The sequence below is a fragment of the Oratosquilla oratoria genome, chromosome 11 (genome assembly GCF_046742065.1).
Source record: "Oratosquilla oratoria isolate Oo_2021 chromosome 11, ASM4674206v1, whole genome shotgun sequence".
NCBI lineage: Eukaryota > Metazoa > Arthropoda > Malacostraca > Stomatopoda > Squillidae > Oratosquilla > Oratosquilla oratoria.
The window spans coordinates 44,130,176-44,146,164 of NC_134787.1; the positions used below are offsets into that span (position 1 = coordinate 44,130,176).

Below are 15,989 nucleotides of genomic sequence, written 5' to 3' on the forward strand. Positions count from 1 at the left end.
AATAAAAAAAAAAAAGAATACCGGGCGAGTTGCTATTCTTGTCCGAAACATTTTTAAAACTGTGCCAAAACTAAGTGGGGCAACTGTACATTGTAAAATAAATAAAACACATCAAAACATGAAACCACAGAAAATGGAAGTACCCTATCATAGAAAACCTTATGTGAGGGGTATACTGATTTATTTGATATTCTAACATAGACAAATTATTGTAATATGGTTCTTTTCCTTGCTAAGCTATTTTAAAACAAAATATAAAAAAACGAGAATATCCATGCTTTTTTTTTTTTTGTCAAGTTTATTTTTTAACATGTTTAAAAAAACACTTTTTTTTTTTTAGTTGCATCTCTAAGCACGACTACGATGATTTTTGTTATAAATCGAATGATATGTTCTCAATTTATTTAGTTTCTTTAAAAATATTATGCAAAATAAATACTGAATCTTACATTTCTAAAGATTCACTCCCAATAATGCGTTAAATAATCCTCCAATTATTTTCACTGGGTTGTTTTATTAAATACTGGGGAAAAAATACCTGCCACTGTACTACTGCTTTATGCCACATACCTGTGTGTACGAGGTAGGTTTCTCGACCTCTGCAATTGGGGGTGGGGGGTGGGAGGTTCAGCCACTGCAAGGGAGGTAGGCAAAGTCAAAAAACATTCTCTCCCACCCATTTCCCCCTCATTCACCACTCCCATCCCTCCCTCTCATCTTGGCTCCTCCTGGATGACGGGGTGCATCCCTGCATCTCGCTCATCGGCCTGGGTCAGAAGCTATGCAGCAAGACACAGCACATAGTAATAGAAAAAGGCAAAGACACACACACACACACGCACACTCTTGTTTACAGGATGGTATTTATGGGTCCTTAGATGGATCTGACTACTTCGTATTATGAGTGACGCAACAACCTCAGCTGGGTCTGGTCAAGATCTTTCCCTCGCCCCTCCGCGATGAAGACATCATCTCATCCACTGAAACGAATTCCATGGCGTTAACCTGAACAAAAATTCGTAAGGGGCAGGGGTCCTTGGCACGCGTGCAAAACCTGCTGCCGGCACGATAACGGCTCTTTTCCCGCATATGAAATCCACAGCTCACCTAGAAAAAAATAATAATAATGATGATAAGAAGAAGAAGAAGAAAAGTAGTAGTAGAGGAAGAAAGAGAAGATGAAGAAAAAGAAGAAGAAGAACAAGAAAGTGAGGGGGTCCCATACTCGTATGTATACAGGCTTATGATTTTACTCCGTTGGCTCGCGAGAAATTTTTGTGTCAAAAGATTTGGCTGACTTTGGCACCCAGGTTTAAAAAGGTTGCTCACCCGTGGTATAGGGTTTTGCAGTATCTAACGGGTTAGTGCCTTTGTGAAAGCAGAGGTTTGACAAAGGCGATTGAAACGGCCAGATAAACGTCCTTACAAAGTGTTAAGGGGCATTTAGACGGCCAAACGGTTTGACAAACCTGGTTTGTCAAACAAGTGTTTGAAGTGATGTTTGACCGTGTGAATAGGGTATTTGGTTGTCAAACACGTTCGACAAACGTGTTTGACGACCAAATACCCCATTCACACGGTCAAACATCACTTCAAACACTTGTCTGACAAACCGGGTTTTTTCAAACTGTTTGACCGTGTAAATGGCCCTTTAGACATGATCCAACAGGCCAAATGAGGACAATCAAGACGACCTGTCGAGACCAAGTGACGTCAGCACTTCTTATAAGATATATTACCAGCGTCTTGGTGATCTATGACACACATTATTGACATCCAAAGCACTGACCAGTAATGAATTATGAAAACTTTCCTCAGATGTAAAGGAAAGAATCAGAAGATTCTCAAAGCATCTGTTCCCATTCTACATGATTGTCAACGTCTCTACAGTTACCACATTAATGATCACGTTTATATATGATTATTAAGATTATCATCAATATCATTATCATTAATATCATTAACATTATAATCATTATCATCATTACTATTGTTATTATTATTATTATTATTATTATTATTATTATTATTATTATCATTATTATTATTATTATTATTATTATTATTATTATTATTATTATTATCATTATTATTATTATTATTATCATTATTATGATTATTATTATTATCATTATTATTACTATTATTAGTATTAATATTATTATTACTATTACTATTATTATTATTATCATTAATTATTACTTTTACTATTACTATTGTTATTGTTATTACTATTATTATTATTAATTACTATCATTTTTAATATCATTATTAATATCATTATTATTAATTACTATTATTATTATTATTATTTACTATTACTATTATTAATATTATTATTACTATTTTATTATTATTATTATTATTTACTATTTTGACGCAGCCCGAAGGGATTTTCCCCGTCCTCTCCTTATATGCAAGGGGGGACGGAGAGGGGGGGTCGCCGATTAAATGAAGCGGCCTTGCTGTGGATGTGCTGTGTCTTGCGACACTGCTTCTGACCCAGGGCGATGGGCAGGGTGCAGGGATGACCCGTCATCCAGGAGGTGCTCAGGTGAGAGGGAGGGTGGGAGGGGTGTGGAGTGTATGTAGGGATGAAATGGGTGGGAGTGTTTTTATGCCTTTCCCTTTTTGGCTACCTCCCTTGTAAGGGGGAAAAAGCCGTGGTATATGTATGTGTATTATTATTATTACTATTACTATTATTATTATTATTGTTGTTATTACTATCATCATTATTATTATTACTATCATTACTACTGTGGGAAGTTATGCAGATATATGGGATAGGAGGAAAGCTTCTAGGAGCTGTCAAGAGTTTTTTATGAGAGTAGTAGAGCATGTGTTAGGATTAGAAATGGAGAGAGTGAGTGGTTTGAAGTAAAGGTGGGACTTCGTCAAGGATGCGTTATGTCGCCCTGGCTGTTCAACTTATACATGGGTGGGGTGGTGCGAGAGGTGAATGCTAGGGTAGTGAGTCAGGGATTGGAGATGGTTAAAGAAAATGGAGAAAAGTGGGAGGTGAGCCAGCTGTTGTTTGCGGACGACACTGCGCTTGTGGCAGGGTCAGAGGAGGGATTGAGGAAGCTGGTGGCAGAGTTTGGGAGAGTATGTGATAGAAGAAAGCTAAAGATAAATGTGGGTAAAAGTAAGGTGATGAGATGTACAAGGGGTGAAAGTGGCAGTAGACTGGAAGTGAACATTAAGGGAGAGCGACTGGAGGAAGTGGATAGTTTTAGATACTTGGGTGCAAGTGTAGAAGGAAAAGGTGGAGTGAAGGTGGAGGTAGAATGTAGATTGAGAGAAGCGAGTAAATGCCTTGGTGGTTTAAAGAGTGTAATGAGGAATAGACATTTGGGAATGGATGCGAAGAGGAGACTGTATGAAGGAGTGATTGTGCCAACAGCACTGTATGGGGCAGAAACGTGGAACATAAGAGAAGAAGAGAGAAGGAGTTTGAATGTGTTTGAGATGAGGTGTCTGAGAAGTATGGTGGGGGTTACTAGGCTAGATAGAGTGAGAAATGAGGAGGTGAGGAGGAGAACAGGGGTGAAAAAGGATTTGGGAGATAGGGTTGATGAAAGAATATTAGGATGGTTTGGACACATGGAAAGAATGAGTGAAGAAAGACTAGTAAAAGAGGTATGGAAGGCAGATGTGGAGGGAGTAAACATGAGGGGACGTCCTAGGATGAGGTGGATGGATGGGGTAAAGGGGGCTTTGGGGAAGAGGGGAATGTCTGTTGAGGAAGGAAGGGAGAGGACGGAAGACAGAGGTGAGTGGAGAATGGTTGTATATGGATGATGTTGTGACTGCATGAGGAGGAATGGGCGGGGAAGTGGGGGGTGGGTAGTATGTGTGAGTAAATTTTGACGCAGCCCGAAGGGATTTCTCCCCGTCCTCGCCTTATATGCAAAGGGGGACGGAGAGGGGGGGTCGCCGATTAAATGAAGCGGCCTCGCTGTGGATGTACTGTGTCTTGCGACACTGCTTCTGACCCAGGGCGGTGGGCAGGGTGCAGGGATGACCCGTCATCCAGGAGGTGCTCAGATGAGAGGAAGGGTGGGAGGGGTGTGTGGAGTGTATTTAGGGATGAAATGGGTGGGAGTGTTTTTATGCCTTTCCCTTTTTGGCTACCTCCCTTGGAAGGGGGAAAAGCCTTGGTATATGTATGTATGTATTTATTACTACTTTTAGGAATTTACCCTTTAGGACTAGAGAGAGCAGGTAACTGGAAATGGTTAAAGAAATGGAGAAAAATGGGAGATAAACCAGTTGTTGTTTGCTGACGACACTGCGCTTGTGGCAGGATCAGAGGGAGAATTAAAGAAGTTAGTGACAGTTTGGGAAGGTGTGCGAAAGAAGGAAGTTGAAGATAAGTGCGGGTATAAGTAAGGCAGTGAGATGTACAAGGGGAGAAAGTGGCAGCAAATTGCAAGTGAGTATTAAGGGAGAGAAGCTGGAGTAAGTGGATAGTTTTAGTTACTTGAGTGCGAATGTGACAGGAAAGGGAGGCGTGGAGGTGGAGGTAGAATGTAGATTGAGAGAAGCAAGTAAATCCTTTGTGGGATTAAAAAGTGTAATGGGAAATAAACATTTGGAAATGGATGCTAGGAGGAGATTGTACGATGGAGTGATTGTGCCGACAACACTGTATGGGGCAGAAACATGGAACATAAAAGAGGAAGAGAGGAGGAGTTTGAATGTGTTTGAGATGAGGTGTCTGAGATGTATGATGGGGGTTACTAGGATAGATAGAGTGATAAACGAGGAGGTGAGGAGGAGAGCAGAGGTGGAAAGGGAGTTGGGAGACAGTGTTGATGAAAGAGTGTTGCTATCGTTTGGACACATGGAAAGAATGAGTGAAGAAACAGTAGTAAAAGGGTGTGGAAGGCAGAGGTGGAAGGAGTCAACATGAGGGGGCAACCAAGGATGAGATGGATGGATGGGGTAAAAGGGGCATTGGGAAATAAGGGAACGTCTGTTGAGGAAGGAAGGGAGAAGACAGGAGATAGGGGTGAATGGAGAGTGGTTGTATATGGCTGATGCATGAAGGGAGTGGGTAGGGGATGGGGGGTGAAAGAGTATGTGTAAATGATATTTTGACGCAGCCCGAAGGGATTTCTCCTCGCCTTCTCTTTTTCTGCATGAGGGGGCAGAGAGGATGGGGACCGCTGATTAAATGAAGCAGCCTTGCTGTGGATGTGCTGTGTCTTGCTGTACTGCTTCTGACCCAGGGCAGTGGGCAAGATACAAGGATGACCCGTCATCCAGGAGGAACCAAGTTAAGAGGGAGGGAGAGGGGTAAATGGGAGTGGTGTATGTGAGGATGGAATGGGTGGGAGTGGATCTTATGCCTTTGTTTTTTGGCTACCTCCCTTGTAAGGGAGAAATAGCTATTATTATATGCATGTACATGCATATACCAAGGGCGTTTTCTCCCTTAAAAGTGAGGTTGCCAAAATCAAAAGGCATAATCCCATTCCCACCCATTTCATCCCCACATATTCCACTCCCATTCACCACCCCTCTCTCCCTCTCATCCTGTCTCCTCGGATAATGGGTCATACATGCATTTCGCCCATTGCCCTAGGTCAAAAGTAATGCAGAACATCCACAGCAAGGCCGCTTCATTTAATTGGTGATCTACCCTTTCCACCTCTTCATGCTAAAACATTGAAGATGAGGAGAAATTCTTTCGGGGGATGCATCAAAATATAATTCACACATAACCACACCCTAAGCCCCCTGTCCCCCACTCCCTTCCATGCATCACAGTATCATCCATACACGGCCATTCTCCACTCACCCCTATCTTCTGTCTTTTCTCTTCCTTCCTCAACAGACATGCACCTTTTTCCCAACGCCTCTTTCACCCCATCCATCCATTTCATCCTCGGTCGCCCCCTTACGTTCACTCCATCTACCTCTGCCTTACACACTTCTTTTACTAACCAATGGTAAAGGAAATACTTAAGGAGGGCAGTAGGACGGAGGTATAGTAGAAGTCAAAAGAGTTTAGCATCCGTCTTTGATTGAAGATTAGTCTCCAATCATAGAAGAATGCTGCATAACTCTGGTCTATAGGGATGTGGCTAAAGTTCCTGACATATCGACTTTATGAAGCATGCAGTCAGTGTACCCATATGGGGCGGGGAATTGGGATTCAATTCTAGGCGAATCAGAGTTTCCAAATACTGAAGCTTTATCTTTTGACCATGTAAGCTATGCTTGAAATTTCTTCCGCAGGTTTGGATATCCACGGCCCGTCATGGTGAACCTCATCCGCGATCCTGTAGATAGATTCATCTCCAATTTCTACTACGTTAGAAGTAATCTCAGGTGGAAAAGTAACTGGTTTGTTCACCTCTTTATATATTTTTTCTGATTACAGCCTTACAGTAAAGAATTAAGGGTCTTTTTATTGGCTTGCTTTATCATTGTAACTCATTGCGACAGTGTAAGAATCATTTTGTGTCAGGTATCTATTTATTCAAATGAAAAGATGTTATGAAGGTCATGTGGTGGTGGTGCAGTCGTAAGCGTGCAGGGCTCACATATTCTTTAGTCATGGGTTCAAGTCTCTCTGTTTCGGTCTCAGCTACGCGCCTCCTGACATACACAGACATGACAGAATTGAATAGACACCAAGAGAAATCGTTTAATTTATTAAACAAGTAATTGACACAATTTAAGTGCTTATAAATGGTCACAGTGTGAGTAACTAATACTTGGTTGACCTCCCCTTTGCTTTTTTCAATGCAAGGACCCTTCCATGCATGCTAGTGATTAGTTCACGAATATCATCTTGAGGGATTTCTTGCCATGTTTCCCTTAGTAATCCTAAGAGTTCGGGCTTTGAAGATGGCTTCCTGTTCTTTTTGCGAAGTTGTCGGTCTAATATGCCCCAGAGGTGTTCAATAGGGTTCATATCCAGGGACTGACTTGGCCATGGAAGTTTCCTGGTCCCATTTTGGCTCAACCAATTTTGTGTTGCTTGAGCAGTGTGACACGGAGCTCCATCTTCAATAAATAGGAAGACATTTGTACTTATTCTACCACTGGAAAATATTGGAACGAGTCCTTCCTTTAATATAGAAATATATTTGCCTGAATTGATGTTTCCTTGACACTCCACAAGCTCTGATCGACCATCACTCCAAATTGCACCCCACACCATTATTGAAATGCACCCATGTTTCACTATTGGCTGCAGTCTTTTGAGGTCAAACTCTTGACTACAGAGTCTCCAGGCCCACACTCTTCCACTGTCAGAAAATAATGCGTTCGTGACTCATCAGAGAAAATGACAGTGCTCCAAAAGGCCACAGGTCTCTCCACCATCTCAACAGACCAATCCTTTCTGCGCTTGAGATTGGCTGGACGAAGGGGTGGTATCCTTCTTTCAGCTCTGTCATAGTAACCCAGCTTGTGGAGATACCTGACAGCTGTTCTGGGACTGACATCAGCTTCTGCTGCTATGTCAGAGGCCTGCAACGTGGATCCTCTTCGACATTTCTTTTGACAAGACGCAAGGTTCTTTCTGAGGGCCCGGGACAACCTGAATGAGGTATTGTGCCCTTTTTGCCCTCTCTGGTGAATTGTACAATCATTCTATTAACAGTAAAAAGGGATATTGACAGATTTTCAGCTATTTTGTGTTAACTAAGTCCGCCTTCATGTTGACCCACAATACGACCTCGCTGAAATTCAGATAGGTCTACTGCTCCTTTGGGTCGTGGCATGCTTGGTAAATCTGGTATGTAATTTGAACCACACATTTAGGTAAATATGACATATTAGGAAGGGGGGTATAAGCTCCACCGCAAGAACTCGAACCTTTGCCGTAGCGACTGCTTATTCTGAAACAAAGGCGATAGCATCGAGCCACCCAGGCCTTACAAAAGGAACCAACCGATTCTCGACCTGGTGGTTCCCCAACGGTACTAGGGCAGCTCGGTCTCTATTCTAATTTCACCGAGTCTTTATTATGGCGAGCCATCCAACAAGTTATGCGTCATTTTGACAAATGGAAATAAGCTCCACCGCAAGGGCTCAAAGCTTTGCCGTAGCGACTGCTTATTCTGAAATAAAGGCGATAATGACACACAACTTGTCGGATGGCTCGCCCAGGTCGAGAATCGGGTGGTTCCTTCTGTAAGGCCTGGGTGGCTCGATGCTATCGTCTTTGTTTCAGAATAAGCAGTGGCTAAGGCAAAGGTTCGAGTCCTTGCGGTGGAGCTTATTTCCATTTGTCAAAATGACACACAACATAACATATTAGGTCAATTTGAATAACATTAAGCATTGAATAAGAGCAGAAATGCATTTTTCTTGGTGTCTATTCAATTCTGTCAAGTCTGTGTAGGCTCCTCACCTTGGACCTTATTCGTGCTTTTACGAATATTCTTATTAAATTCTTAGAAGAGCTCAAGCTACATATCTGTGATTCTTGGTAATCTTAATAAATTCTTGTGTGGGCACAGGTCCTTTTGGTATTCTTATCAAAGTCTTAAATGAACTAGGAACTTTATATGTACCTTTTTGGTATTGTTATTAAATTCTTAAAGTACTAGAAAATTGTAATACAGATGTTTTCTTTTTCAGGAAGTTGAAGTCGAACGATCCACCACCAAAATCTTGGTTTGAGAAGAAGCTGGATACATGCATAGGCCTTGGTGATCCGGAGTGTCTACCTGTCCAGGGTAAATTGAGGGAACTTCAGCTGAGTTATTTCTGCGGACATCACCCAGGCTGCTTGTGAGTCCCCTTTCCTTTTATAGTAGAGTATACACACATATATATGGTTTGTAGTTTATTCATGGGACTACCTAGTAAAGGCCTTATGATCTCTTGCAGTCTCCTACACCCTATATTGTGCCACTTGATTGGAAAAGGGCACACGTGGTGCCAATTAACAAAGGTAAAAACAAGGAAACACCACTAAATTATAGGCCAATATCACTAACCAGCACAATAGTGAAATTATGTGAAAGGGTTGTGAAAGATCGATGGACCAAATATATTAAAAAGATAAACATTCTGACAGACAGTCAGTTTGGCTTCAGATTTGGAAGGTCATGTATATCGAACCCTTTTAGCTTTTACTCGAGAGTGATTGATGTGCAGTAAGAAAGGGGTGATTGAATTATGTTTACCTGAACCTAGAAAAGACATTTGATAAAATACCTCACAATCGACTGTGGAAATTGGGGCATGTTGGAGGACTGAGAGGCAAATTACTAGAGTGGATTAAAGATTTTTTTCAAGGAAAGACACATGAGCACAGTAGTAAAGGACAAGATGTCAAGCTGGAGAGTAATAACGACCGGAGTTCCCCAAGGTTCAGTGCTTCCACCAACGATCTTTCTTGTCTGTGTTAATAACATGATGGAAGGAACAACAAACTATGCCAACATATTTCCAGACGTTGCAAAAATCATGAGAGGGGTGAAAACTTAGGAGGATGGTAGAATATTGCAAAAAGATCTAGATACTATTTTTGCATGTAGTCAGGAATGGGAGATGAAGTTCAATAACAAAAAAAAATGCAAAGTACTGGAGATAGGCAATAGCGGCAAAAGGCCATCCTTAAACTATTCCTTGGGAAGCAAAAACATTGCAAAAGAGGAGAAAGGCTTGGGGAGTGTTGATAAAAGACGACCTGTTACCTGACAGACATATCAGCAGGATTGTGGGAGAGACATATGGACTCCTGCGGAAGACTAAAGTGACGTTCCATTATATGGATGAAGAGATGATAAAAAAAGAAAAGAAAAAAAAAAATATATATATATATATATATATAATATATATATATATATATATATGTATATATATAAATATATATATATATATATATATATATATATCATCCAAACCCTGAGACGGCCAAGACTGGAATACGCGTCAGTAGTATGGTCTTTGAAAGATCGAAGAGAAAAAGATCACACGGTTACAGTGTTCAGGTCACTCAAGGGGATAAATTACATTAATAGAAGAGATCTTCTGATTAAAGATGGGAGGGCTCTGAGAGGTTATGAAAGTAAATTAAGAAAGACAACATGTCGAAAAAATGTGAGGAAATACAGTTTTCCATATAGATGTACAAATATGTGGAATAGCTTAGAAGGTGATATAGACCAAGCTCAAACAATACATGAGTTCAAATCTGAATATGATAATTGGAAATCAAAGACAGAGATTATGTTAGAACCGTATATTAATTTGAAACTAGGTATGTTAGAAAATTAGAGAATGGGCGACGGGACCCAACGAGCGTTGCTTCTTTCCTGTGTACAATTAGGTAAATACAATTAGGTAAATTATGTTCTTATGCTGTAGTCAACATTTTCAGAGGTCAAGGCTTATTCCAAGTCAACACTGTCCAAGTCCGGCCTCTAGATCTAGTGCTTAGATTTGTATCTGAGGCAGCACTTGATGTTTGAAGTCCAAATTTTAGAGTTGTACGAATTAGTTAAGCAATAAAGAATAAAGTTAATGTGAAGAAATTCAACATAATGGTTAGGTAGATTCATGCAATTAAAGTTACAGAATAATAAAAAAAAAAGATCTTATCTAGCATTTCCACTTCTTTGGTAAATGACTTTTTTTTTTTTTTTTTTATGAATACAGTGGTGTCACGGTATGCCAGACATCTCAAGACCTTTTGTCAATTTCCTACTCGTTTCTTCACAAAATGCACTATCACGGCCGCTGCATGGGATCTTGAAATTTATACATACATCATTATTTTCAACCTCCCTATATCTCATCAAATCGTCTATCATTTTACCTATGAGAATTAATCCAACTGATCTTAACACTCATCCCAGTGTGTTGGTGTATTTGGAGATGGAGCCAGTGTAATGTGTTTATCTTCTCCATATCATAATATTTACTTCTCTACTTGGTCATTTTTGCTTTCATTAGTAATGACAATAATAAATTGTTGATGGTAGCCTAATCTTGTGAATACGCCAGTGATATATTTGTTATAATCTAACCTAACTCAACCCAACACAAACCATACCAACCCAACTGAACCCAACCCAACCAAGCACAAACCAATGCAACCCAACCTAATCTGATAGAATCTATCTCAACTTAACTCAACCTAACCCAACCCAACCAAGCACAATCCAATCAAACCCAACCCAACCCAACGTAACCTAGCCTAACTAACCCAACCTAACCCAACTTCAGACTTTAAAAAAAATACTCAAGAAAGTCTTAATTTTGCAAAAGAAGCTCCTAAGGAGAAGAAAATGGCAAGTATGTTGTAAAAGTGACTTTGTCAATGACCTTAAAGTTTTGATCATGTTTTTACAGAATCAATTGTGTGAATTTTGAATCGCATCTCAATGATAAAATATCTCCGGGAGTTTGTCTGGAGGTTACACAACACTTAATTTTTTAAAAGGCAAGTGGGTAATCAAGGAGCTCTTCAGCGAGCCAAACGCCATGTGGAAAATTACTACAGCGTCGTGGCTCTTCTCGAAGAATACTTACTCTCCTTCAAGGTTCTCGAAGAATATGTACCACGGTTCTTCGCCAATGTTACGTCTGAAAAAATGAGTTCAGGTAGGAGGATATTTTTGCGGTATCTGTTACAAAACTGATGTTTGTTCCAACTCAATCTGATAATGTTGTAGCCCCAACGTAAAAGTGGCTTTTCATGGTTTGTTTTCTTGGATATAATGTGCTGGTGACGTCATTGGAAGCGTGCTCGTCTCGCATTCGCTTAGTTGTGGGCTGAAACCCCACACCCCTCTCTGATTCCTAGCAGTGACTGTCTGCTCTCTCCAGCAACAAAGGTTATGGCTTCAGCCTTCTGGCGTAGGCTTCTCACCTTCTTCAAAATATTTTTTATATAACAAATGTATATATATATATATATATATATATTCGTAAATAGCTGGAGTCCATGAACCATTTTTTGGAAGAAAGTATACGCTGGACTCGTCGTTTGCCAATTTATTCCGACGTTTCGAACCCTGTCCGGGGTTCGTCTTCAGGGTGATACAGTGGTAGCAATAGGAAATGTACATAAATAGGGGATACCTGGTACACTGGGACAGGTCTCCCCAGTAACCGTTATATTCCAACGCAGGTAGAACATAAATAAAATAAAATAATAAAAATAAAAACTATAATACAAAATGTGTAATACTTCCTTAAAATAAACATTCAAAGAGTGCAGCGGGTAGAGTTCTTTCAGCCTTCATTGTATTTTCTTATTCATTTTATAGTAAACTCTTTGATTGTTTATTTTAAGGAAATATTACACATTTGTATTATAGTTTTTATTTTTATTTCTATTTTTATTTATTTATTTACTTATTTTTTATTTATTTATGTTCTACCTGCGTTGGAATATAACGGTCACTGGGAGACCTTTCCCAGTGTACCAGGTATCCCCTATTTATGTACATTTCCTATTGCTACCACTATATCACCCTGAAGACAAAACCCGGACAGGGTTCGAAACGTCGGAATAAATTGGTAAACGACGACTCCAGCGTATACTTTCTTACAAATATATAGTTAGAGGGCAGGATAGATAAGGTGGGGAGAGGGAGGAAGGGGGGTTAGTGGAGGGAAAGAATGAAATGGAAGGAAGTCAGAGCCATGACAGGTGTGGGGCAGACCCACTTGCTCGGTTATATATATATACATATATATATACGTATATATATATATATATATATATATATATATGTATATATATATTATATATAGTATATATGATATATGTACATATATGTATATATATATATATATGTGTGTGTGTGTGTGTGTGTGTGTGTGTGTGTGTGTGTGTGTGTGTGTGTGTGTGTGTGTGTATTTACCTAGTTGTATTTACCTAGTTGTATTTTACGGGAAGGGGAGCTATGCTCGTGGGGTCCCGTCTTCATATCTCATTTTATCTAAACTATTTTTAAATTCATGTATTGTTTTTGCACACACCACTTTCTCATCTAACTTGTTCCAACTGTCTATTGCTCTGTGAGGAAAGCTGTTCTTTTTAAAATCTCTTCTATAGCTGTCTTTTTTTATTTTCTTTCCGTGTCCTCTTGTATTTCTGTCATCCCATTTTATCAGATTCTCTCTATCAGTAATTTCTATGCCTTTCATGATTCTGTAAATAGCTATCAAATCTCCTCTCTCTCTTCTTTGCTCTAGTGTCTGTAGTTTAAGTTTTTGTAGTCTCTCTTCATATGATAGTTTTGAGAGTGTTGGTGCCAGTTTTGTAATTGCTCTTTGTATTCTTTCAAGTTTTTTTATACATTTTTTTGTACTTGGTGACCATATCGTTGCTGCATATTCCAGTCTTGGTCTTATCAGGGTGATTAGGATTTTCCTCACCATTTCTTCATCCAGGTATGTAAATGCCACTTTGATTGTTCTTATTAAATTATAAGTTTCTCCAAAAATCTTATTTATATGTTTCTCAGGTGACATATTATTCATAACAATGACTCCCAGGTCCTTCTCATTTTCTACTTTTTTTATTCCTTCTTTTCCCAAATTATATGATCCTGTTATTCTGTTTTTGCTTTTTCCAAATTCCATTATACTACACTTTTTTGTATTGAACTCCATCTCCCACTTCCTACTCCATTCTTGTACTTTATTTAGATCTCTCTGTAGTGATTCACAATCTTCTTCAGTTTTCACTCTTTTCAGTAATTTTGCATCATCTGCAAAGAAGCTCATATAGCTTTCAATTCCTTCATCCATATCATTAATATATATAGCAAACATTATTGGGGCCAGAACTGTTCCCTGCGGGACACCGCTTATTACTTCATTCCATTTTGAGTGCTGATCTCTTATCACTACTCTCATTTTTCTTTCTTGCAAAAAGTCTTCCATCCAATTTAGCAATTTACCTTGTATTCCTCCTTCATATTCTAATTTCTTAAGCAACTTCTTATGTGGTACTTTGTCAAAAGCTTTTTTTAGGTCTAGAAATGCACAATCAGCCCATCCATCTCTTTCTTGTATTATATCTATTAGCCTTGAATAGAAACATATTAAATTGGTGACGCATGATCGTCCTTGTCTGAATCCAAATTGCCTTGGATTTAGTACGTTGTTTTTTTCCAAGTATTTTACCCATCTACTTTTGATAATTCTTTCACATATTTTTGCTATTGTACTTGTTAGAGAGACTGGTCTATAGTTGGTAGGTTCTTCTTTATTTCCTCCTTTATATATAGGTACTATATTTGCTTTTTTCCAATCTTCTGGAACTTTTCCTTCTTTTAAGGAACTGCTTATTATGCTATGTATTTTGTCTGCCAGTTCATTCCTGCATTCTTTCAGAATCCAGTTTGCTATTTCATCTGGCCCATGCGATTTTCTGACATCAAAATTACCCAAGTGTGTCAATATTTCATTCTTTGTTACTTCTATTTCTTCCATAGGGGGGACTTTTTCCTTCCACTCAATCTCTTCAGGTTGTATATTTTCCCTTGTAAACACTGATTTAAAATGTTTGTTCATAATTTCTGCCATTTCCATTTCCTCAGTGTATTCAACTCCTCCTTGTCTTAATTTCTCTAAGTCTTGTTTGTTTTTCAGTTTATTGTTTACAAATCTGTAGAATAGTTTTGGTTGATCTTTACACTTTTCTATAACATCTTTTTCATATTTTCTTTTTTTCTCTCTGCACTTTTGTACATATTCATTTCTATAACCAGTATATATTTTCCATTTTTCAGGTCTTCTGTCTTTTTTCCATCTGTTCCAGGCTTTGTCTCTTTTGTCCTTTAACTCCCTACAACTTTTGTTGTACCAGCATTTTACATATTCTTTTTCTTGTTTTTGTCTTGGGACATACTTTTCCACTCCTTTTTTGTAAATTTTTGTCAAAATATTCCATTTCTCTTCCACTGTTGTTTCTTCTTTGTATATTTCTTCCCAGTTTTCTTGTTGGAAGAATTCTCTTATTTTATCAAAGTTTGTTTTTTCATACATCATTCTTCCTTTTCTATATTGTTCATTTCTTTTCATATATTTTTCTTCATTAAGTTCCAGTTCAATCAATATGTGGTCACTTTTACCTATTGGTGTTTTATATTCAATCTTGTCCACTATTCTAGGTTCAGATGTAATTATTAAGTCTAGCCTCGATGGTTCTTCTTCATTTCTATACCTAGTGTTCTCTTGTATCCATTGTGTCATTGAATGGTCAGTAATCATCTCAAGTAGAGCATTTCCCCATGAGTCATCACCACTCTTTACTGTCATTTCTTCCCAGCAGATTTCTTTGCAATTAAAGTCGCCCATCATAACTATTCTTCCTCCGTCTTCCATTATTTTAGTTAATGCTATCTTTGTGTCCTCTAACATACTTTTATGTTCACTCTCCTCCCATGAGGCTGTTTTCGGAGGCACATAATTGATCACAAATTTTCTGCTCTTCTTATCTCGGTCTTCCACTTCTATCATAATCATCTCTACTGTATTCTTTCCATATATGACACCTTTCACGTTTATATCCTTCTTAGTCAGGAACATAACTCCACCCCCTTGTTTTTTCTCTCTGTTTCTAATCCAATAATTGTATGTATCATGTCCTACACTGTTGGGTGGTAGTGGGCCTTTTAATTTTGTTTCTACAATTCCCATTATGTCCGGTTCTTTTTCTTTCAAATAATCATTCAGTTCATTCAATCCTGTTATCAATCCATCTATATTTGTGTAAGACACTCTTAGTTTTCTGCCACTTCCATTGTATTCTCTGTTTCCCTTATGTTTTTCTTTAGTATGTCGAACTGCTTTATTTTCATGTTCACTACTCTCCAATAGAATCTCTCTTTCTCTGACTCCGTTCTTTCCTCGTTTTTTGCCTTAGCTTCAATTCTTTTCTGCTTTTCTGCCTCTCTTTCCTCCTTATTCATTTCTCTTTTTATCCATACCTTTTTATATTGATCATTTGTTGCTAGTTTCCCTGTCTTGGATAGAATTTTCTCTGCTGT

General features: G+C 38.8%; 1 protein-coding gene across 1 annotated transcript in view; it reads left to right on the forward strand.

The window, feature by feature from the left end:
* Positions 1-15,989, forward strand: part of LOC143029483 (heparan sulfate 2-O-sulfotransferase hst-2-like) — a 31,915-nt gene that overhangs the window by 13,670 nt on the left and 2,256 nt on the right. The window contains exons 5-7 of the mRNA XM_076192135.1: positions 6,250-6,357; positions 8,608-8,760; positions 11,423-11,583. Coding sequence (XP_076048250.1) covers positions 6,250-6,357; positions 8,608-8,760; positions 11,423-11,583 — 422 coding nt within the window. The remainder of the gene's footprint in view (positions 1-6,249; positions 6,358-8,607; positions 8,761-11,422; positions 11,584-15,989) is intronic.